This window comes from Camelus ferus, chromosome 10, assembly GCF_009834535.1.
Source record: "Camelus ferus isolate YT-003-E chromosome 10, BCGSAC_Cfer_1.0, whole genome shotgun sequence".
Classification (NCBI taxonomy): Eukaryota; Metazoa; Chordata; class Mammalia; order Artiodactyla; family Camelidae; genus Camelus; species Camelus ferus.
The window spans coordinates 10,419,249-10,444,731 of NC_045705.1; the positions used below are offsets into that span (position 1 = coordinate 10,419,249).

A 25,483-nucleotide genomic window follows, 5' to 3' on the forward strand; every position below is an offset into this window, starting at 1 on the left:
AGGGATTTGTGTGTGTGTGTGCACACGTGCATAAGTGTGTGTTTGTGTGTTTCGTATCAGCTGTGAGGATTCCATGAGAGAAAATGGAAACAGTGCCAGTTACCTTAACAGAAATAATTTAATCCAAATAATAGGTTAAATAGATTAGAGAATTAAAAAGCGAAAAAGGAAACTGAAAGAATACAGAGAGAGGAACTGGAGAAAGCAGTAGCCCCTCTAGGGCTGGGGAAAGATGAGAAGAGTGAGGGGACATTGTTCAGTCAGTACAGGTCCCTCGTGCTACTTTGATGTCAGAAGAGCGGCTTCGTGGAGCAGGAATTCAAACCTCTTGAGTTGGAGGCTCTCATCGGCTGGTACTGACACTTCAGATGTCCTGCAGCATCTTACAGAACTCGCTCTCAGACTCCTTTGGGAGGACATAGCCCAATTTATGTTGAAACTTCTGAGAGGAAATGACGGCGATTCTGAGAGTGCTGATAAGAAAGCTGAAGACTGGGCTCTGCTGCCCTTCTGAGAGTAAAGAGCAGCTGGTGAAAGAAACAAAAGGGAGTAAGTCCCTCGAACTTCTAGTCTACTGCCGGTGTCTGTCCAGGGTCCAGCTAGCAAAGGAGGTAAGCGGCTAACAGAGCTTCAGCCTGAGGATCACACAGAGGAGCAGAGTAGGACATCTTTGGGACTGAGAAACACCAGTTAATAACTAGCAGAGTCCACCCACTGGCTATTTAGCCTCCAACGTGTATTCCTAGAGGATCTGAATTCTGAGTTATTTGGCCTTTCTTTGGTTGCTGTAGTCTTCCATTAAATTTTACTGTTGAATATAGAAACACTAAAAACTCCCCAGAGAACTCTCTCAATTTCTTACAGAGTGTTTCCTATACTACCGTGTGGCAGGAACCCAGACATAGCTTGATAATTAGTATCATTCAGCATAGTGTCAGCAACCAATACCATTTTCCCCTTTTGTAAGCATATGCTCAGGATTGAAGATCTAAAATATTCTCCAGTTAAATTTCCAATTCTATGCAATGTTTCTATGTACCCAAGTGGAGGCAGTTCTTCTATTTTGGAAAATCGTATCTACAAATCAGACAATTTCAAAATTGTGGTGACAGGGAAAAAATATAGAAGTGGATTAAAAGATGTTATTGTGAAAGGAACATTCTCATTTCCACTTATTTCTAGCACCTGTAGAGAATGCCCATGGGGGAAATATTGGTCAGTAATTCAAAGCATATACTGTCTTTGTAAGACAAGATCACAACTCTTTAGGTTGTTTTCCTCCAGCTGTTGCCCTAACTGAATCTTCAGTGGGATAATGTGACGATGAAGAAACACTTCCTGGGTCCGTGTGTGGTGGTGCTGGCAGAAGTAGTGCCCACAGAGAATGTAAATCCATATACAGATATTCATCTATTCTGATGAAAGCAGTGGTGGTATATTTTATGATGATAGAAGCTTAATATATTCAATGTACAAAGTGAGTGAATTATCCTTTGCTTCAAAAGGCTGTTGTTTTACCAGAATCTCGTAGCTGATCTCTGGTGTTAGCAGATTTGGCACTCCTTGATGGTGGTAGCTAGATCAGCCTTTGTGAGAAGGAAAGCGATGCTATTGAACCCATGCTTGACCTCCATCTTTGTGTCACTGTGGCTACTTTGTACATGGACTTATTAAGCAAATGTTGTTGAACTGGGGAAAGAGGCTGAGTGACATTAACAGAATGTATCAATGTATCCACCTTATTATTGGTAATGGTAGGGTGTATTTGAGTCTGTAAAACAATAGCTTAGTAACTATTATAGGTTCTAAATATAAAATTTTATTATTCTATAGCATGTGTTTTCCCCAAAAAATATAACTGTTTCCCCCTCAGAAACTCTTCCCTTAAGAATTCCTTCTTTAGAGAAAGGCAAGTAAAGTATTTTTCAAAGTGTCTTTTACTCTCAGACGGACAGACCCCAGAGATGTTGGGTATGCCATGATGAATCATGAGGCCCCTTCCTATTTGCATATAGACCTCTAAGCACAGAGAAGGACAGTATACATCCCTTGAAGAGAGAATGAAAAGTAGATACTTTAACTCAAGGCACTGAAAATTGAAGGCAAAGTATGCCCACCTACCCCTCAGTTATGGGAAATCAAGATACCCCTAAGTGGAATCATCTCAGATGTGCCCCGCTCCTAGGGGCCTTTGTGCAAAGTGTTTTCTCTTCCTTGAAGTTCTCTATTGGCTTCTCTCTCCCTCTTCATTCACCTCCGGGGCTTTTGGCTACCCTTTGAGCTCCAGCTCAAACATCGCTTCTTATCTTTTCCTTACCTTCAGTCAAAGCTGATCACTCTCTCCTTTTTACTGTCTCTTACTTATGTCTATCCAAGTGTATACTAAAATTGCATGTCCATGTATCTGTCTTCCTCTTCAGCTGTGGTGCTTTTAAGTGCAGGGACAATATTTCTCAGGTGTTTGTGTGCAAGAATCATAGTAGCCATTCAGAAATATTTGCTGAATTTTGAGTGAGGACTTTGATTGTGGGGATTACCAAACACTAATGCTTGATTTCAGAAGGAGAATGTGCTGAATATAAGACTTCTGTTCTATGCAGAGGATGGCCAGATACCAAACTGTTAGCTGCAGTTGAAAGGGACGGTCTGTTTGGAAAGTAACATTGCTTACTCAAATAGGTTCAGTTTGGGGCAAGACACTCAACTGTCAAGAGAAGTTTTATTTTGATAAATAGAAACTCAATTCTAGAAGAACTTCACAAAAAGGTTAGTAAGATCAAAGATCAAAGAAACATGGCAGAGAAGACGAAGCACAGTTATTAGAATGGCCATGAGTGGTCAGGGTCAGTCCACGATCAGGGAAGACTTTAGTACTGTTGTGGAGATCCACCAGTCCTTTCCTACTGAGATCAAGATCAGTCCTCAAAACTGGGACAAGGCTGAACCTAGGGTGGACGGTAAGCAAGATGTGGGTGAAAGGGGCTTGTAGAGGCTGGAAAAGTAGGTCCGTGCATATTTACTTTGTATACAATTAACTTTGTAACATATAGTTTGTGCACAATAAAAACAATTTGTTTTTTCTTAAATCCATCCAGCATCCATCCACTTATGTTTTTTTTTATTGGTTTATTTATTTATTCATGTATCTGCTATCCCAATTATAATCTCATGAGATTTTTTCCCCCAGTATAGTCTGTGATGCACATCATCAAAGGTGCCAAAGAGGTGACACTTAAATCCTCATTTTTTTCTAGTCTAATATCTAAGTTTAAAATCTTTTCATTTTTCACACTAATTAAGCAGCACCCCCAACTTATTTTACTGGTTTTCCATTTCACACAGTTTCCTTTGGTCAGATGTTGGCATATAGGTGACTGGAAATTTTTCCTTATTTTCTTCATTAAAACAGGTTACTGTATCCGTGAGACTGCTAGCAAAGAAATCAATTTTCTTTTTATTCTTGCTTGATATGATGCAGACAGCTAATATGAAAACACAATTTTTCCTCTTCATCGCTTTCAAGATATCAGGTGTCATAATTCTTCAAATTATAAATAGTAAAATAAACAAAGACAAAAAACCAACTTTTCTTATCTATGTTCAGGTAAAGCCCATCTGAGATTTTTTCACTTTTCACCATAGCATCAGTATATACCCCATTGCCACAATGCCACACCCTCAAAATAAATTAAATTACATAAAAATAAATACTGTGGAAACAATTAGAGCAATCTCTTGGGGGTTTTGTTTTCACAAAAAAAAAAAAAAACAGTTAAAATATTGTTAATTTTATGAGAAATGTGAATGGATTTTTTTTAAACAATCAATTAGCCAGTAGCTTTGCTGACTGCACTCAGCTTGAGATACTTAATACATCCCGCTCAATGTCTGTCTCATTCATTTTCTAAATCAGACCTGAAAGAACAGGTAATCTACTATGAAAGTGGTTCTCAGTTCTTGCTGCCTAAACCCATGGGATGCATTTTTTAAAATGCCTGGGTGCAGGTCCCAGACACAGAACTTCTTATAATAATAAATATGGAGGCCTGGGCATCAGCATTTTAATGGGTTGCAGACCACTGTATTCATGCCCATGATGAGTGGGTTAGAATTAGCAACATTTACATAACACAGACGTGCCAAAAGTGAATTTTAAGAACACAGATATCCACTAGCATTACAGCATTCTATTAACCTCTTCTCTGCACAGCTGGGTTTTTTTTCCTTCAAGCTTAGCACTCTTCAGTATTGAGAATCAAACTCTGTCCTGTTGTGCCTAGTACCTCGCCTAACTCTTCTTAGCCTCTTTTCCCAAGAAGGTTGTCACTATTTAAACGTCTGATAAAGAAATATACTGATACTGATAAAGAAATACCAAGCAGACTACCTAAAATGATAAACTTACCACCCATCTGTCCCTGAACCACAGATCTCACACTAAATCAGGTCCTTCTGCAAAAATAAGAATTACAAATTGTACCAACTGGACTATACTGAAGTACCTAAGGTAGCTAGGTTTGGGGGGAAATGTCATTCATGTGAAGAGTTGGAAGAAACAGGACCAAAGAATGAAGTCTTAAGACCCGTGAATCTGGGTAAGGCAAAGTCAAGCCAGAGTCCACCACATCTATTCGAATGCTCATGTTTAGATCCCTGGAGTCTCTGTTCAGGGCTTTACCTACCCAAAGCCTGGACAATGTCCAAACTTGTTTTGCTTGTGATTCTGCATTCTTTTTTCTTCCAAAGTATAATTCTACCAATTTCCCAACATATCTACTGATCCAACCTCAATGAGTAATGATAGAAACATTTACAACTTCTTAAAATATATTCTACTCTTGATATACTGAATCTCTCCTAATGTTAATTTACAATCATCCCCATCTCCCAATTTATGGTGGTTTGACTTACGATTTTTCAGGTTTACAATGATGCAAAAGCAATATGCATTCAGTAGGAGCTGTACTTTGAATTTTGATCCTGTCCCCAGCTAGTGACATGTAGTGTGATACTCTCTTGTGATGCGAGGCAGCAGCAGTGAGCCACAGCACCCACGCAGCCACACAGTCACAAGGGTAAAAAATGACAGCACTTACAACCATTCTGTACCCATAAAACCATTCTATTTTTCACATTCAGTACAATATTCAATAAGTTGCATAAGCTATTCACCACTTTATAGTGAAATAGACTTTATGTTAGATGATTTGTCCAGCTATAAGCTAATGTGCGTGTTTGAGCATGTTTAAGTTAAGCTAGGCTAAGCTATGATAGTCAATAACTTACATACAGTAAAGGCATTTTCAACTTAGGAATATTTTCAACTTACAAAGGATTTATCAGGACATAACCTTATGTAAGTTGAGAAACATATGTAATATAATGATAAGAGGATTAATCAATCAAAAGATAAGATTTTTAAGCATATATACATCTAACAGCAGTAACAAAATACATGAAGCAAAAACAGACCTAACAGAAGGGAGAAATTCGCAATTCAACTATAATGGTACTTACTCATTATTGAAGAATAATGGTAGAATGACTAGAACAAACATTAGCAAGGAAAAGAAGATTTGAACAGTACTGTATTACCAATGAGAGCTAACAGAGATATACATCGTTCCATCCAATCGTAGAAAATGAACATTCTTCTCAAGTGCACATGGAATGTTCTCCAGCATCAGCCATATGTTAGACCACAAAAGAAGTCTCAAAACTTTTAAAAGATTGAAATAATAAACTTATGTCATCAGACCACAATAGAAAGAAATAAGAAGATAATAACAGAAATGTGGAAAATCTATAAATATGGGGAGATTAAGCAACACACTTGTAAATAACCACTGGGTCAAAGAAGAAATTACCAAGAAAACTGGAAAATATTTTGTGATAAACAGGAAAAAAAAAACAAAACAAAACACACAAAAACATATGGGATGCTGTGCTTAGAGGGAGATTTATAGTTATAAATGGCCACATTAAAAAAGGATAAATATTTCAAATTCATAACCTAACCACCAACATTAGAAATTAGAAAAAGAAGAGCAATCTAAACCCAGTTAAGAAGGAAACAATAATAAACTTCGAATAGAAATAAAATAGAAAATGGGAAAATAATAGAGAAAATTAATAAAACCAAAAATTGATTCTCTGAAAAATCAACAAAAGTGACAATCCTTTAGCTAGATTGGCCAAGTAAAGAAAAGAAAGAAGACTCAAATTATCAAAACCAGGAATGAAAAAGGACATTACTACTAACTTTACAGGGTGAAAAACAGATTATAAGGGAGTACTATAAACAATTGTATAGCAACAAATTAGAAACTTAGATGAAATGGGCAAATTTCTAGAAACACACGTATTACCATAACTGACCCAAGAAGAAATAGAAAGTGTGAACAAACCTATAGATCTCTTTGTTTGCTATAGCAGATAAAGATACTGAGCTAGCAATCCAAAAACATCCAAGCAAAGAAAATCCCAGAGCCAAATGGCTTAACTGATGACTTCTACTAATTATTTAAAGAAAAACTAACACCAATCAAAGTCTTTCAATAAATAGAAAGGAGGCAACATTTCCTAATTAATTCTGTAATGCTAGTATTACGCTGATAGCAAAGCCAGACAAAGCAATCACAAGAAGAGAAAACTATAGAATAATATCCCTTATAAATATAAATGAAAAAAAATCTGCAACAAAATGCTAGAAGTTAGAGTCTAACAATTTATGAAGATTTACACCATGACCAAGTGGGATTTATTTCAAAAATGCAAGGTTGGTTCACCATATTAAAATCAATGTAGTGTACCATATTAATAAAATGAAAGGAGGAAAAGCTCCATGATCATCTCAGTAGATGTGGAAAAAGCCATATCCTCCAATAATTAAAAATAAAAACACTTAGGAAACTAGGAACAAAAGGGAATTTTCTCAATTTGTTGAAGAACATCTATGAGAAATTCACAGGTAACATCACACTTAATGGTTAAAAATTGAAATTATTTTCCCTAAGTTCAAGAATAAGACAAACCTGTTTGTTCTTGCTGCGCCTTTTCAACACTGTACTGGAGGTTTTAGTCAGGGTGCTCAGGCAACAAAAAGAACGAAAATTGTCCAAACTGAAAAGGAAGAAGTAAAATCATCTCTATGTATAGATGGCATGATCTTATACATAGAAAATTCTAAAGAATCTTAAAAAAAAAAGTAGAGCTAATGAAGGAGTCTGGCAAAATTGCAGATACAAAACCAATATATAAAAATTAGTTTTATTTCTATGCACTAGTAATAAACGATCTGAAAATGAAATAATAAAATAAAGAAAATAATTCCATTTGCATTAGCAACAGAAAGAATATGATACTTGGAAATTAATTTAACCAAAAAAAGTTTAAGACTTGTATACTGAAATCTGCAGGACATTGTTGAATGAAATTAAGGATCTGTATATATGGAAAGACTTCCCTTGTTTATGAATTGAAAGGCTTATTGTTAAAATGTCAACACTCTCCAAATTAATCTATAGGTTCCAAACAATCTCTGTCGAGTGAGAAGTGAGAGGGTCATGATTCAAATGCCACACACTCTCACTGTTCTTATCATTTTAGATTTTCTCGTGTGTTTCTCCATTAGTGGTCTGCTCGTAGAAAAATTTCCAGAAACGTTAAATAGTTGGGGTTGTTTTTCATAATCTTCACCAATTGTTTGTTTTTCTGGGGAGCAGGACCGAAGAACTTCTGCTACTGTGATTCTAGAAGCAGAAATCAAGAACCCTTAAAAAAATTAAACTAAGGCATTTCAATATATAAAACAGGTATAAATAGAACTGGTCTAATTTTGATTGAGCCTGTTTGGATGGCAAGGCTTTAAACACTGCAGTGACTCTAAGCTACTCATTTATTAACTCTTGGGTTAGATCACAGCATTCTTTCAAGTCCCAGTATGTATTTGTATTAACATGGGTGTATTACATGATTTCTACATTTATGAACCCTTCTCTCTCCTTTCTAAGGGAAGTTGCTCTTCCTAAGTGCCGTTTTATTTGCACTGCTTCGATAAATCAATTAAATACATTTTTCTTCCCTTCTCATTCATATGAGTCTTCAGTAAATATCTATGTATGTTTAATTTTTTTCAACCTTCATTGATCCTTCTATTTAGTTTTACCCATTAGGTAATCAGGTCTCTGAGAAATTTTATTTTTGAATGATTATATCTAGCAATATTTTCTTAATAGCTAGAGATTCTCAAATATTTGGGGGCACAGAGGGAAAATGATAAACCCTCACCTACACAGGCAAGTTCAAGTTCAACTTTTAAAAGGAAACAGGAAAATCATATGAACTCAGGGACATGAGGCTATATGATGAAATTACCAACCCTCGTGGTTGAGAAGCATGTTAGTGGTTGGAGGAAAGGCTTCAAACAGGAAGTTTATTATTCTGACCTTTGAAAAAAGAGACGGCTTGTCAACTGGGGGCCCACAGAAGAGTCTGCAAATATGGTGATCATGCTCATTCCATCCCACAGAATTCCTCTCTGCCACTCGGCTGTGGAGTAGAATGTGTCTCCATAGCTTCTGTTTCCCTTGATGCTCCCTAATGAAGTCCTTCTCATTTCATGAAGTTTCTACTAATCACTTGGGGAAAGTAGGTAATAATTGATAACTTGGAACATATATAGAGATTCCTTAATTTTTGCTGTCATAGACACTTTGGTTTATATTCCTGACTCTTACTGAGATTGATTGTTTGCTGCTTTGGTCTTTTATATGCTTTTATTCATTGTTTTCAGAAGCTGGTTTCTCTAATATCGGACCTTTCTGTAGGTCACTGCTTGGTGCAGAAGACAGGGGTGGTTTTCTTTGTGTTAGCTCCTTCCCCACAGCGAAGATCCAAGATCCAGTAGCTTTCTCCTTTGTCTAACGTGGCAGTTTCTATTTTTGACCCCAGATTGAGTGACATTCAGATCATTGAACTTTGTTAGAAATACATTTGTCCAATTTTCCCAAATGGAATAGAAAACTAGAAGGGTAGTGAAGGAAAGAGATTTGGAAATATTTGTAAATGAAGATTTTGGCTACAGAAAAAAAAAAAGTGACTAGGTGGGACTATAACTACTATTTTAGAGAAAATCACACAGCAAATAATCTCCTTTTCAGCCCTTGACCTATCTTTTCTTGAGCTCTTTCCAACAGTCAGAATCATGTGTGCGGTTAAGATGTCAGGTTGTCGGCTCCAGGTGACTTACCTTTCTGAAGGATGTTTTGCATTATCTTCTTTGTTCGTTAAGCTAGACTTGAGAACATTACATTTTTTTTCTCATCTAAATGTCTAATGATATTAGTATTATTACTTCATAAATTATTCATGTATTTGTGCTCCATATGTTTCTGTAATTGTACAACATCATAAACATTCGTAGGCATGCATGGAATATTTGCTGTTCATTGAAAAGAAGCATTTGAGCTCATACGGCAGCCCCGGTGTTCAAACAATTGTGACCTTTGTTGTTTGTTTCATTTACAGACATTACTTTTGATTTTTCTTACATTTTTAATATTGGCTGTAGATATTTAACCACCCCTAAGTATGGGCGCCCTTGCCTCTAATCTCACCAATAAAAAATCCTCTAATTTCTCCAACTAAAAAAAAAGTATGACACTTTCATATAAATCCTTCTGTGCACAAGATTTTTTTCAAGTCATACACCTTCTCAAATGGCAACAGTGACTCTCATTACACATGGAATAAATTCAAATGCCTTCTGCTGACACCCATAGATTTTGCTGTTTTGTTTCTGGCTGCTCACTTTCCTCACTGCTCCCTTTTTTATCCATTGGTACCAAATTAACCTCTTCATTTTTCTCATTATATGTTCTGGAGAAGACATGGAAATCAGAAGATATGCAGGCCAGGTATGGGTACTGGTAAACTGACAAATGTCCTATTAGTGATCCAAGATGAAGAGTGAGGTCCTAGTGGTTTCTATTAACAGGGACTCTTCAAGGCTGCAAGGAAAATAAAATTGATCAATGGAATTATAGCCTTGGGTAACTGTGAATGCAGATTATCTCTAGGTTGTGATGTAGGTTATTAGGTGAAGGAATAATTCTATAACTTCTCTGAATTCCCATCAAACCCAATACCAATTTCTTGCAAGGCTGAAAGTGTTAGAGTTGTGTCTGAGGGCCAGATGCCAAAGTGGCAGTGATCTCCTTTCACCTGGGGAAGGAGTTATCATCCCAAACAGAGGCGTTCTCCATCTATACAGGTAACAGAGATGTGACGGACTTTCCACTGTAACCGTCAGAATCAGGTGAATTCTGTCATGACTGGGGGAAAGCAGTAAGGCTGTTAACATCATATTGAAAGTTGATGCTTAGGACCCAGAGATACGGTATTAAAAGCATAATTTATAGAGGATGTTGGAAACCGCAGAGTCTGGTGCTCACAACAGGAATGTTGGGTCAGCGAAATGGTATTTGTGCTAATTACACCCACCTTGAACTTATTTGACTGTTATAACCATGAATGATGACTTTTACTCTAAAGTACCTAGAAGTGCCTTTCCACGTCAGATACAGGTCCTAGCGTCTTGGCTAAAGTAAAGATACAAAATATGTGTCTATAAATGATGTAAATGGCTCTCGTCCCTAAACATTGCTCATGGGAAGGACTCTGCTTTTTGCCACCTTCTGTCTCGCACTTTACCATGTATACTGCCTGTACTTGCCTGCATGGGCAGGTGTTCAGTGACTATTCACTGAATGGATGTAATAGAGCTTCCTTATTCCCAGGGGACAGATTCTAGACTCCCTCTGGGGCAGCTGTTTATCAAGTATTTATTGAGTACCAACTGTGTTCAGGCACTATGCTAGGTTTTATGAATGTGGCAGTGAACAGACTGAGCTTGAATTTCTAATACAACATGCCACAAGGTTTTCCACTCAAAGGCTCTTTTCCAACAGTCTTTGTCTTTTCCTGACTGTGCTGGAAATGTGCAAGTCATGCAGGTTTACTCTGTGTGTGTGTGTGTGCGCGCGCGCGCGTGTGTGTGTGTGTGTGTGTGTGTGAAACACACAATTGGAAGCACTTGTCATGCACAGCACTGAATGCAGCAGACCCGGGTATAGTCCTGCTGCTACATTCATGAACTAAAGGAGCTGAGGAAGGTTGTGTAAACTCCTGCTTTTTGTCTGCCTGCTCTTTGTGTTTTAATGTGAATACCATTCTGAGGCCGCGCTTTGCCGAGGCTGAGAGCAGGTACAGTGATTAGGCGGCCGGGTTCTGAGCCCTGCCACTTGCCATTTACTAGCTGTGTAAACTTGGGCAAATGTTAACCATTTTGTGCCTCAGTTTTCTCATCTGTAAAATAGGGATAACAACGGAACATCCCTTGTAGGATTATTTTAAGGATTAAGTGAGAAGTACTTTGAACAGCACCTGACATACCGTGTCTTATGAGCTGATTCTCACAACTGCTACCATTACCAATACCTCTTGTGCAGTATTACTGGAGAAATAACATACGTCAAAATCCCCAGCATAGTACCAGATACATAACTACCTAATAGATGGGAATTATTGCTGAATTGATTAGTTGTTTTTCATTATTTAATGAGCCTCAGAAGCATCACTCTAATGATGAATGATAGAAAGTGACGGAAAACTTTAAGCTAAAGGAAGAGAAATCTTATATGGAAGAGAGGCGGCATAGCGATCTTCAGAAAAGCAACAATCGCTGTGTATGTTTTACTGTTGGCCCACTGATCTCTGTGGTCTCCAGTAGATGGAAGTCACACATGTTGACTTATTAGCATTTAAGTTAATGCATATTATAATAGACATGATCCACTATAATCATATTTCTAAAATTCATATTCAATCATGGTCTCTCTTTATCCTAATGTACTTAGATGGCAAATTAACTCTGAGGATCAAGTTCAAGCTACCTCCCCACCTCTACAAGCCTCCACCCTTGGTATGTAGATGGCCTTTCACAATCTGACCCTTCTCACCTTTCTGGTCTCCCTTCCGATTGGTCCTGCACTTAGCTTTACATTCCATTCGACCCACCAAACCACTTTCATTTTTCAGTTACATCAGTGCCCAGGCTGTCTGTGGATCTGTGCTTTGAATGCGATGCCTTTCTCATAATCTACTCATTTCAGTTTAAATGCCATCCCTGCTGTGAAGCTTTCCTTGACTCCAGCAGTCAGTACCTGCTTCTGCTGTAATCCTATAGGTTTTCTACACATGCCCAAGAGTACCATTTACATGGCTTTGAAACTTTATGCATTTCTTTATCACGACATGGAGTGAGATCTGTGAGGGTAAGAACCATTCTTAACCATGTTTGGAGCTTGACATATAGTGGGTTCAAGGCAGAATGTTTAATGAGTAAGTAAACGGGCAACTTAGTGAAGGGAGCAAGGTAAGCTTTATCATCATCACTGCACAGGTAAGAGCACGGAGAACTTGACGGTCAGTTGGTAACATCAACTGAGAGCCAAATGAATAGCCTGCCTCCCACTTACACTGAACGTTGTCTGGGAAGGCTGGCCCTTTAGGATGCCTTTTCACAGGCTAACTCTGGCTGGCTGTGGTCTGTGAGTGCAGCCTGGCTCATTTGATCCAAGTCAATTTCTTCCTAATGCAGTGGCTCACAACTGCTGAGGGCACCTTACCATCACATGGGAAGAAGCACTGTGGCTGAGTTTTAGTCCCCTCTCGAAACAGTTCATAGTAGGGTGCCTTCCACTTAATGCTACCCATAAGTGTTTGTGGGAAAAGAAGAAAAACCTCTGAAGCTGCCTTTCTTTCTTAGACTTCTAATCTTTGGCTTTTTTTAGTTTTATTATCTTTGATACTTTGGTTCTTACACTAAGTTCTGGGTATAATTGTAAAACTCACATAAATCTGACACGAAATACCAGATTGTCTATTACATTCTAGTTGAGTGAGCGTTGATAACCCTTCAGCTGTTTGCCCCAAGGTTCTCTCCTGTAAAACAAGATCAATAAAAGAGTTACCTCCTTGATTTGCTGAAGCTTGGAGAAATAAGTGAGATATACCAAGAGGCTGTGTTCCAGAAATGTCTTTACTACTAACTCATTCTCCTGGGTTAGATGATAAACTCAAGAGAGCACCAATTATCGTGTAACTGTTGAACACCTACTCTGTGCTAGGCAAGGAGAAGAGGAAAATAAAAAAGATGTGGTCCCTCAGCTAGTTGGCAGCACTGCTATCCTCCAGTGTATTTGTGCTGCTCTGGAAATGTCTCTGCCTCCGTTTGCATTTGTTCTTCCCACAGTGAAAGAAAACAGGGTGATGAGAGAAGGTTTCTGAAGTAAGTGGAATGTTTAATTGATATTCAAGCATCTATTCTTCTGTCCCTTCCCAGCCCTGTTGACACACCCTGCCTCCAGATGAGAAGCTTAGTCAGAGAGGAACAGAAGTAATGTAGGATGCACTCAGGGAGACGCAAGAAGGAGAAAACAGAATTCCAGTCTGGGGTGGCTGGAGTGTCGGAGGAGGAAGCCCAGATCCATCAGCCAGCACACCTGGGTTCTCATCCACCGCAGGCCCCTTCCCAACTTTGTTCACGGTTTCCTTTTTTCCTGCTTTCTTTTTGATTATGATTCCATTTTCTCTTTCGTGTTTTAGTTCCTATCCTAATGCGCGTCCTCTCCTGACCTTGTTGCGTTGTGTTCATTTCTGTTCCCTGAGTGTAAACTGTGGGAGTCTTTGTGAGTCCTTAGTGCAGAGGAGCTCTGGGGGTAATTACTGTATAATTAATGCAGGTGTCTATTGAGCCAGAGAGCTTACATCTCAAGATGAAGGGCAAGCAGGATCCCTTCCTTGGAGAACTGCCGTAGAGAGAGATATTCTGTCCATCAGACCTTGGCAGGAGCACATGCATTCTCACAATGGCAGAAGCATTGCCGTCACCCTGTGTGAGCAGGTAGAGGGCAGAGGCTTTTACTGTCATTAGCAATGGAGTGCCGGTCAAGGCCACCCAATTCCAATCTTTTTTAAAATTTTTATCTTGTGTTGAAGTGTTGTAAATTTACAATACTCATTTCAGATGTACAGCAAAGTGATTCAGCTATATATATATATATATATATATATATATATATATATATACACACACACACATATTTTTTCAGATTCTTTTCCATTATATATTATTACAAGAAACTGAATCTAGTTCCCTATACCACCCCGAATGCATTCAGTCTCGTCCGATTCCAGTCTTGGTTGTGCTATTAACTAGCTGTGATGTTTAGATTTGCATTTTTTTTTCCCACTCTGTAAAATGAAGGGTTCGGAAGGAAAGAAAACAAAAACTACTATTGCTTTTCAGAGACTGGGCCAAGCACTTTATGCATACTGCCTCATTTTATCCTTAAGGGTTGTTACTCTATTTTTCACTCCTTATTTCATTTCTGTTCTCATAATGACGTTAAAGTAGAAAGCACCTTGGTGCCGCCTCCATTCTGCACATGAGGACGCTGAGGCTTAGGGGATTTCTCTGATTGTGTTTAAATGAAGACATTAATTGTCATTTAATAACTAAGATTTTTTTTCAAAAGGTAACTATTTCAAAACTAGAAAGAAACAAAAAATCCAAAAGAGTAAAAAGATAGGAAACCACTGGCCTTGCTGTTACATAGCTACAGTTCAGTAAATTTTGAGCGACTAGACTTTTGACTGGATGGCTGCAGGCATCCCAAACAGTGGGTTCTCAGAGACAATGCGACTGTGTGTTCTGGCCTTTCAGAAAGATGATATCTGAGAAAAACGATCCCAGATTTTCTTATCTGCCTCACTACTCCCATAGCTTCACCTGCTATCCACAGGCTGAGGTCTTCTCAGTTTATATTTACAGAGTCTGTCTCACTCTGGCATCTAGACCCAATTATCCAGATGCCCCACTGGCATCCCCATTGGAATGTCTCAAAAGCACCTCCAAGCACAGCACATCAAAAATCACGATGATAACATCCCTTCTTCGTGTTACACTTCTCCACTGATCTATGTCTTTGGGAATAAAAATGTGGCTTCTTCTGTGACGCCTCACCCCCGAGTTCCACTGCTTGATGGCCACACATCCTCTTTTTACCTGGGCATAGTTTTCTTGCTGATTTCTGCACCCCTGTTTTCTGCCCATCAATTCTTACCATCCCCCGGGCCCTTCTCCACAGTGCAATGTGTCATCTTTAAAAACTGTGATCTACTCATGGTGTCTCCCACCATCACAGATACAAACAGTGACCCACCTCTAGCTCTTAAGAAAAATCATAAGTATTTCTCACATGTCCTCAGATGCCCCTCAGGATTTGACCCCCGTTTCCTCTCCAGCCTCATCTCAAACTATTCTCTCTACAGATACATCCGTCATTTTTTAGTTCCTTGAACTTACCGGCCTCCCATCAAAGGCCCTTGCAAATTCTATTCTCTTTTTCAGAAACACTCTTATACTTCCCTCAATACTCATTCCTCAGCACCATCAGAGACTTTCCCAAAGGCAACAGACTAAAACTGCAGATGCATTTCTGAAATGACCAATTAATATCTATCTTCACCACTAGGTATAAATACTACAAGGACAGAGAAATTCACCAAGAGCTGGCACAGACCCAGTGTATTATAGATGCTCATAGTATACATATTCAACTATTTGTGAAATAGTTGACTAAATGAAAAGGAATTCTATCGTATTTGTGCAGTTTTTGTTGTAGCAGTGAACGCACTAAAACAAATCAGTCCCTAATATCCAACTACATTAAAACTTCCTTGTTAGTTGTTCTGTGTTTAAAAATAAACTTTGAGAATAATTTTCAATTTACACAAACAGCTCAGAGTTCTTGTATACCCCACATCCAGTTTCCCCTATTCTTCACAACTTAAGTTAGTATGGAACATTTGTCACAATTAGTGAAACAATGTTGATATATTATTATAAACCAAAGTCTGTACTTTTATTAAGATTACTTAGTTACTATGCAATATCTTTTTGTGTTTCAAGATCCCAGCCAGGATGTCCTATTACATTTAGTGACCATGTATCCTTAGGCTCCTCTTGGCTGTGGCAATTTTTCAAACTCTCCTCGTTTTTGAGGACCTTGACAGTTTGGAGGAGTACTGCTCAGATATTTTATAGAATACCCCTCTATTGGAATTTGTCTGATGTTTTTCTCACGTAATCAGGAGTTACATGTTTGGGGGAGGAAGGTGACAGAGGCAAAGCACCGTTCCCTCCACATCACGTCGAGGGCACGTGCCACCGACATGACTCAGCGCTGCTGATGTTAACCGTGATCACCAGGCAGATGTCATATTTGTCAGGTTTCTCCAGCTCCTAAATGTCTCTACCACTCTTCCATACTGTACTCTTTGGAAGAAAGTTACTGTGCACAGCCCACACAGAAGTGTGTGTTGCTGCTGTATGTATTCAGAATATCTACATAATTATTTGGAATTCTTCCACATGGTAGATTGATATATGCATGTCTGTATTTGTGTCAGTATGGACTCATCTATATTTTATAGCTTTGGCTATACTCAAATATTTACTCTGTGGCTCAAACTGATACTGTTCCTCAGAGACTGTCTGTCTTGCAGATCCTTTAGCTATAATCTGCTGTTATACTAAAGCCCTGTTGGTACCATAGTCAAGTATAAGGGAGGGAAACTGCTCTACAATAGTCTGATTAAATTTCAGCCTTCTAGTTGGCCAGTGTCTTGGGGCTGTGACCTTCACGAGTGCTTCTTCAATGGTATAACTTTTTGTTTTTTCCCCTTTCTGTCCTCTACTCCCCTTTCCAGTCATCCCAATCTATTTCCTTGAAGCACTGACCAATTGGTTTATATTTTATTTCCCCTTACGTGAGACAGGAAGGCTGCACCAGGCTGGATTGAGAGGAATTCCCTTCCCCTAACTGGGATAAGCCTCTGGAAGTTATTTCCCCTGGATTAAAGGGCTTTGGTGTGGAGAAGACTTTGGGCACATTTCACAGTGGTCACTCTCTCCCTCCCCACCCTCTGACAGAACCAAGAGAAGATCTCTCTCAGATCTTCATTGTGAAAATCTGGCAGAGTTCCTGGAGATAAAAACCCGCAAATGCACGGGAATCCCCGTAAGACTATGACTCCCAGGAATTTCTCACCATCACCAGTAGTCCAATCTCAACCTCCAGCCAGTCATCAAAGTGTTTAAGTTTATGCGTCCAGCTGCTTCTCAGTTGAGTTCCTCCAGACACACTTATCTCTGCAGTTTTAGGGGAAGCAGTTTGCCCTGTGACCTCTGTTTTCTCACAGGTCCAAGAAAAGTTGGTGAGTTTCCATTTCTCCAGCTTTGTCTTGTTGTAAGGATGGGAGTGACCAGACTTCCATGTTGCTTTTATGTATGAAACACATCTCTTCTTGCTTCCATCTGCGCTCATCTTAACCTTTTCCTAAACCCTTTATTGTGCATCTCATTGTTCTCAGACTTCCAGAAAGCCATCTAGATGCAGTTAAAATGAATCTTTGGTAAGAGGATAATTTTCTTCCCAAAATGTCAGTGTGATTATCCAAGTTAAAGTTAGTATTCCGACGTAAGCCATTCTAGGCATGGTTTGATGAGATTAACTGAAGATGAGAACCACTGATGAAGAATTTAAGCAAGATTAATATCTTCATTTTAAAAGGTTGATAAGGTGGGTGGGCACATTAATGGTTTCATCCAGTATATCTTTTGGTGCTAAGAATTTATGTCCTTGTCCCACCTAGGTAAAAAAAAATTTTATTTCTTGGCAGAAACAAGATTATTTATAAATTGTACTGTAGCAGTAATTTTTCTCAATTGACAAAGGGCACAATTTTTGCCTCAAGCTTCCATCTAGTAGCTCATTGGATATTGGGCTCTTTCTAAATCAGTCAAAGTTTAACAGGGATCAGGGAGAGATTAATTATCAGAGGGCCTCCTTCTCTTTATAAAAATAGATTCACCACTTGAAAACTGGTAAACATTGTTTAAACCTGTTTAAATGTTGTTTAAACATTGCTTAGTACAAATAAAATGTCTTATAAAATACTGTGTATAACACAGAGTTTTTTGTTAAAATATATACGTAATGAAATATATACATATTTTAAAAAACTGTAACAAAAATAAGGAGCATGTGATTTTTTTCTTATCTCCTTTTTGCTTGTTTACATTTTCTGAATTATATATAATGAACAAGCAATACTTCATGAAAAGAAGATAACTGTAGAAGTTAAAATAAATAAGAATTTTTAAAAATATATTAAATATTAAAATTTTTTTAAATTTAAAAATTTTTTAAATAAAAAGACTAATTCATAAAATTACAGATCTTGAATAGAATTTGGGGTTTATTTGTTAAGCCAATTCCTAAAATCTTCATTTGAGGAAATGGAGGTACACACAGGGAAATCTTGATCTCCTTGAATCCTCTGTTATCCCATTTCTGCTTAAAGAATAATAACTGTTTTTGAAGACCGAGCTCACATATACATGGCTTTGGTGTTTCTATTATAGCCTGTCTCACATCTCCCAGTGATGAATTTCTTCCAGTATGACATGAATCGTTAGGAGAAGGAGCAAGAGGAAGAAATGTTACCGGGATGATGATAGCTTTTGCTCACCATGTGTCTACCGCACGTAGCCGTATACCTTACTTGATGTTATTTCAGTTAATCCTTACAATACCCTCAGGACATAAGGATCACTCCCATTTTGCAGATGGAAAAAAGGAAAATTAAACAGGTTAGGAGATTTTTCGTATTTCCCTTGTCACAACCCACAGAACTTGGGTTTTTATACAGATTTACGTTTCTCCAAAACTTGACAAATGGTAAGTACTCAGTAAATGTACTTAATAATTGAGCTATTTAGGGAGCATTTGGTATTCATGGACCAGATCTGCAGTGTTTATCCGCACCCTGATGATCCCACAGTTAATTCACAATGAAAAACAACTTTGACCGTAAGTAGTATTTGAAGTCGAGATTCACTAAGCAAATAGAACTGTTTTTCATCATGGAAAATGTGCTCACCACTGCTGCCATGTGGCTTCCTTGTTCTCTTCTTTATTATACTTCAAAGTGTTTTTCAAAAGCATTATTCGTTTGTTTGAAAGGTTATCACTTTCTTTTTTAGACACCACCCTCTCAACGTGCACTGCCCTTTTACCTCCAGCTTAACTTCTAGAGTGAAGCAACAACAGCTCATTTATTTAGCATTTTCATAACAAGTATCACCTTGGATAATCCCTTTGGAGATGGACAGGGCAGATATCCTTACTTGCATTTTTAAGGATGAGATGGCTAAGTCTTCAAGAGTTTCAGTGACTTGCATAGAGCCATGATGACTCTTAACTCACAGGGCTCAGACTCAAGGGGAGTTCTCTGACTCCAGACCTGGGGTTCTTCCCTCTATGTCAGTTATATGTTCTGATCATTCAAAGCTATTCTCTTGGTCACACCTTTCATTTTCCACTACAAACTCTGCTTTGGCTTAGTCTCACTTCCATTCTTACTGGAATTTTTGATCCCTTAGTTTTTTTAGGTTTTGTTCCAGTCAGAGTTTTTAATTGCATACAACAGAAACTAACTCTGGCTGATTTAAATGGGAAAAAATTTTTGCTGAGAAGATATTGGGTAGGTCAGAAGATCATGGAAAAGCAGATTGAGAAACAAGTGGGAACAAGGGAGGAAGGCAGCAGCCAAGTCATCTTCCAAAACCATGCTACAGAACACAGCCCTGCACCCCCACCCCCCGCCCCGCTTCCCTGTTACAGTGGATACCTTTACTGGCACTTCTGGCCTGGCTGCCCTTAAAAACTGGATGTTCTTAGCACAATGTCATTGCCACTGCTAGGATGGTTTTACATTGTCCTTGCTTCTTTGTGTCACTGTCTCCTGTTTCCAGGTCTTGGATGGGTATGACTGATTGTCTGAGTATTGACCATACGGTCATACTCTAGTTTTTGAGGAAGTTGGGAAGCCACTTTTTTTTTTTTTTTTTTTGCCTCCACCATGGAAGATGGGCTCTTTCTCCCACGAAGATTCATTAAGCATACACTTCCCCAAACATAACAAGGAGGTTGAAATGACTGAAAGTCTCCTACCATAACAAAAAAATGGCCAAATTCCAGTACTGATTCCAACTTAGTTTTGTATGTTCTTTCTTTGGGCGAACTTCCTTTGAGATAAGAAACATATTTTATTTATGACTATGGCTTAATTGTCACTCAACCAATAATTACACTTGCTCTGTGGCATTCTGAAGGGTCTAAAATTGTCATGTCAGTTTCACTTATCTTCTAAGAAATTCCTTTTTCAAAGTTATCCTCTAATATTTCTCACAAATGAGTAAGCTTCATCAAGGCCTGACAGCATGAACTGGCGCTTTACAAAATATTTTCGAAGCATGAAAACTGTATTTGGCATCTGTCCAGGGCTTGAGATTTTAAGATATGCCTTGTTATTTTACTTCAAGAACTCTAAATATTTCTTTTACAAATGATGTTTCTGACTCTGAATAATCCTTTCCTCTGCAGTATTTTTGAACAGTGGCTTCGAAGGCACCATCCTCTTCAAGAAGTCTACCCTGAAGCCAATGCACCCATTGGGCACAACCGCGAATCCTACATGGTTCCTTTTATACCTCTCTACAGAAATGGTGATTTCTTTATTTCATCCAGAGATCTGGGCTATGACTATAGCTACCTACAAGATTCAGGTAAAGCTCCGTTTCTTTCCTGTGAATTTCTGACTCTAGTGTGACCAATTTCTTTCAAGAGAGCACAAAACCTTATGTTTTTACAATGTTATCCCCAAATTCTTTAAGTTAGGAAAGTGCACTACAATCCTTAACTCATCACTGGTACATTACTACATGATCCAAGTTGCAAGAATCTTTTCACATTCATCCTGCTTAAGAGATGGCATTTCGTGTATGGCAACCGTGGGAAGAGCACTGGAATTAAAACCACAAAAACAAAATGGGTTTTACTCATGACTCTATAAATTGACTTCTGGGTGATCTTGGGAAATTTTACTTCAATTCCCTGAATCTCAGTTTCTAAACCTAAAATATTGAGAACAGGATACCTCAAAGAGATAGTGTGGCAATTAAATGGATGTTTTGTGTTAACAAGCCTGGTGCAGCGTGGCACGCGGTAAACACCTAGCAGGTTTGAATCATCTTTGGGAATTTCCTGCTAGGGTCACCAAAAAAGTTGGTCAACATTTTGATGTTAAACCTGATTGATAATAATAATGATAATAGCTGTTACAATGATAATTGCTATGACTCTGATTAAGGTGCTAACATAAAACTCTAGGACTGCAATTAGATCTGGGCTTTACATAATCCCCCTGAGTAGAACCGGCAGTACCTTCTCGATAAATGAGGAACAGATAGTAATGTCTCCTCCTACTGGAGAGCCGGCTACATACCATACGTGCATTTTTTTTTTTTTATTCCATTCTCTCCTTTGATTATTCTTATTTATTTATATTGAAGTACAGTCATTTACAATGTGTCAATTTCTGGTGTGCAGCATAATGTCCCAGCCCTGCATATATACACATACCTGCATTATTAATCAACCATATATTAGGTAAGTATTATGATCCCTAGGATGAGATGAGGACACTGATGCTGAAATAATTTATGTGGCTTCCCCAATGTCAAACACCAGTATGTGGAAAAGCCAGATTTCAACACTACTGGGATCCTCTCCATTGTAACACAAGATGGTCAGCAACTAAAAGCCAGTAAAACAACACACAGCTTGTGGATAAGAGGAATTCAGCAAACATTGATGCTTCATTATGTTCATTGATAATTCATGGGAACAGATTAGTAAAACAAAATGGACAAACGAATGGCATTTACCAACTTCCTACCTCTTGCGCTAGACTTTAGTGGCACATAAATGACTGACATAGTCCCAGACCTTGGAGGAGCTCAGAATTCAGTGTGGAAGTCAGACAGTTGTGCAGGAAAGCCTGAAACATCAGGCTGTGTTGAGTGCAGTAAAGGAATCTTAAACGGAATCCGACAGGAGCACAGAAGAGGTAGCAGTGATTTCTGAATATTTCAACCTAGAAAGACAAGACCAGGCCTTGAAGAACAAGCAGGCAGGTGGCAGGTAGAGAAGGACAGGGAAAATTCTAAACTAATAGAATAACAACAACAACAACAACAAAAAAAAAAATAGGGGTATTTCCAGGATGCTAAATTCTCCTGTTTGGAGCAATGGAAAACTGCACCGAGGAGATGAGTTGAGTCATTTCATAACAGCTGACACATAATGAATATTCTTAGGTGCCAGGAACTCTTCCAGGTGTGCTTTGGGCATTATTTCCTTTCCTCTTCATAACTACCCTGTGAAGTGGCCACTGTTATTTCATTTTCCTGATCATAGATGAGAAGAAAGTGGCTTAAAGAATATAAATAACTTGTCCCAGGCCATCTGGCTAGTACGTGGCAGAGCAGAATCTCATTTTAAGGCCAACAGGAGAACCTGTGTTCTATCAACCTTTCCTTGCCCTTTGGGAAAGCATTAGCTGGACAGATACGGGTTTGATTGACCTGTTTTGCTCGATCTGAAGATCACAGCCGGTGGAAGGAATGCTAAAGCGGCCTTGAAAACATAGAGATCACCGAGAACAGGGGGTGTGGCGGCGGGTGGGCGTGGGTAGGGCAGGGGCTTCCCATGAGTCAAAATGAGGAGTGGCCTCAAGTAACATTTCCCCTTCCCTCTAAACCCACCCACAGAACGTAAAGAAAGGGGCATATTGGTAATGATTTTTCAAAAATTCACCACTCGAGTTTTATGGCTTCCATTTCAAGAACATAATAGACTCTTTCATGGGCTCCTGTTTCTGATGGTGCTACTCTCTCTGGCTAAATTCTGACCCTATTTATCCATTTGCCACACTCTCAGATATGAAATCATTTTTAGACATCCGTAGTCATGTTTACTCACTTCCTTATATGAGTTACGTGGTACTCTTTCTATATAGTGAATCTTTCCCCTCCCTACCTTGGCTGTGAGCCCTACAAAATCGGAATTGATATCTTGCAAGCTTCTCCAGGCTAAGTACCAAATGGTATCTGGTACGGGGTGAAATCAATGAATTAACTTGAATGCAAGTGATATTTACCATGAAGGATGGTATCTCTTAACCAATCCATGTAGGTAAAGCTTACTGGAAAAAATGTCACCCCTTTTAATACCAAGGTCATTTTAGATATTTTTTAATGCATTTCAAGTCTTCTATCACACTAGGTATTTTCTAGTGATTTGATTGGTTTATTTATTCTTTCTTCATACATATATTTAATGTCTACCTTGTACAAATCATTCTCTTAGGTACTATGGGTTTGATGGTAAACAACATAGTCTTTATCTTCAGAGTTTATATCCTAATAAAAGAGAAAGACCTTACACGACTACTTACCTAATGACTCATCTTACTTAGAGATGTGTCTATCTCTAGGGGTCGATGAAGTGACATTTCAGAGAGCATCAGCATGACGGGAAGAATTAATTAGTGGAAAAGCAGGTCTTGATTATGGATGTTGGCCCTACTTGCTAGAATAACAGAGCCATTAATGGATTTTAAACAGATCAGAGTCAAGTTTGAGTTTTTATAAGGTTGCGGTTGTTGCGGCCTGTAGGAAGTTTTGTAGTGGCTGCAAAGCACCTTCAGGGAGACCAGTGGAAATGTTGTTGCAGACATCCTGGGGAGAGTCAAGGAAGTCTGAATCGCAGTGGTGGTGGCAGGAGGCAAGGTGGAAAGGGCCACAGAATTTGATATCATCGTGTAGATACAATTTACAGAACTTGAGAAATGATTTATATATTAGGTGAGAAAGAAGGAGATATTAGAGATACCTTGAAGCTTCTGGCCTGTGGAAATGATGAATGGTGATCAGATTCACTGAGATAGTAGCGACAGGAGCAGGGCCAGACGTGGAGGGAACGCCGAGGTGGTGTCTGTGACACAGTGAAATGGGCTGGTGTGGGACGCCAGGGTGGGCGTGTCTCTGAGGCAGTTGAACAGCCTTGACCTCAGAGGAGAGTCTGGCCTGCAGAGACATCGCAATGTGCGAGACATCAGCACATCGATTGTCATCTTTGCCCATCTTTACAATAGTAGTGATTTTTATTCTGTTTCATGGGTAAGTAGATTGAGAGCCGACAGACAAAGTGACAAATTCAAAGTCACAAAGCTCGTAAGTGGCAAATATTGAATCCCCAACGAATTCTCTCTCCATCACTGCACAGAAGAGAGGGTTCCCTTTATACCTCTCTGTCCTTCCACATAGGTTCCACCTCATTGTTCCTTCCCTAGTGTCCAAATGCGTCCTTTTTACTGAAAAGGCAACAAAAACCATTAGAGGGGAAAAGGGAGGGGAAGCCCAAAGAGTCACAATAGGGTCTTAAAGGTATTTGTTATGTAGTCTAGTTAAATTTTAAAAAATAAAATCGATTTGAAGTGTTGTATCTATTTAGAGTAGTTCTCATTCAGCTGTGGATCTACGCCGTTAATTTTAGAGACATTTTACTTTAAAAGAAGCAGCAGCAATTGCCTATTTTTTTCTAATTTATGAATTATTCTATAGCTTCTTCTGTTGTACCTTCAAGGAGTTTACTTGAAAAAAAGATAAATTTTTATTCATTGGTGAGATTGAAGCTTACTAAAAAATTCTTTAAAATTTCTTGACATTATTTGGTTCAAGCAGTTAATTGCTCATCATTTAAGCACTCGTGTTTATAATTACTTGTATCTTCCATAAAAGGCAGCTGATGTCTTTTCGCTTTAGTCAAACATTTCTCTTAGAATTAAATTTAGTGATGCTTTTAAAAATTGAGTAGCAAGTGATTTTGTTGTACGCAAAGCTATTTAAAAGGCGAGACCAAAAAGCTTTGGCAATGAAAGACTGAGTCCTTGATGCTGCTGGAAAATGGAATTCTGCTTTCTATATGGTACTGTTTTGTTAAGAGCTTCCTTCCTCTAGTATATCTCAAAAGATCTGGACATTTGATTTTAAAAATGAGGAGACATTTTCACAGTAACTGGAGTGTCTTATTCTGCACATGGGGTTTGATGGGAACTTCACGGATTTGTTCACCCGCCTATGTGTATACGCAGGTGCATTCCTGTTCCTTCTACCTGGGATGGCTTGCTGTCAGCATCCCACACTCAAGTTTTAGCTCATTCTTTTAGTCAGTGGGACAGTCTCCTGGGATGCCTTCCCCAGACAGATAGAGGAGGTCTTCCCCCCTTGATCCCATTGTATCTTTCACGTACTTTCATTAGAGCGGCTTTCCTCTTACCGTGACTTGTTTTCCTATCATTCTCCTCTTCCACTATTGCTTCCCTCAGGCCAGAGGCTCTGCTTACTCAGCCTTTCATACGCAGTGCCTGGACCACCTTCTGGCATGTG

At 38.7% G+C, this 25,483-nt stretch overlaps 1 protein-coding gene across 1 annotated transcript in view; it reads left to right on the forward strand.

The window, feature by feature from the left end:
• Window positions 1–25,483, forward strand: part of TYR (tyrosinase) — a 66,864-nt gene that overhangs the window by 39,154 nt on the left and 2,227 nt on the right. Inside the window, 1 exon segment of the mRNA XM_006192400.2 lies at window positions 20,577–20,758. Coding sequence (XP_006192462.2) covers window positions 20,577–20,758 — 182 coding nt within the window.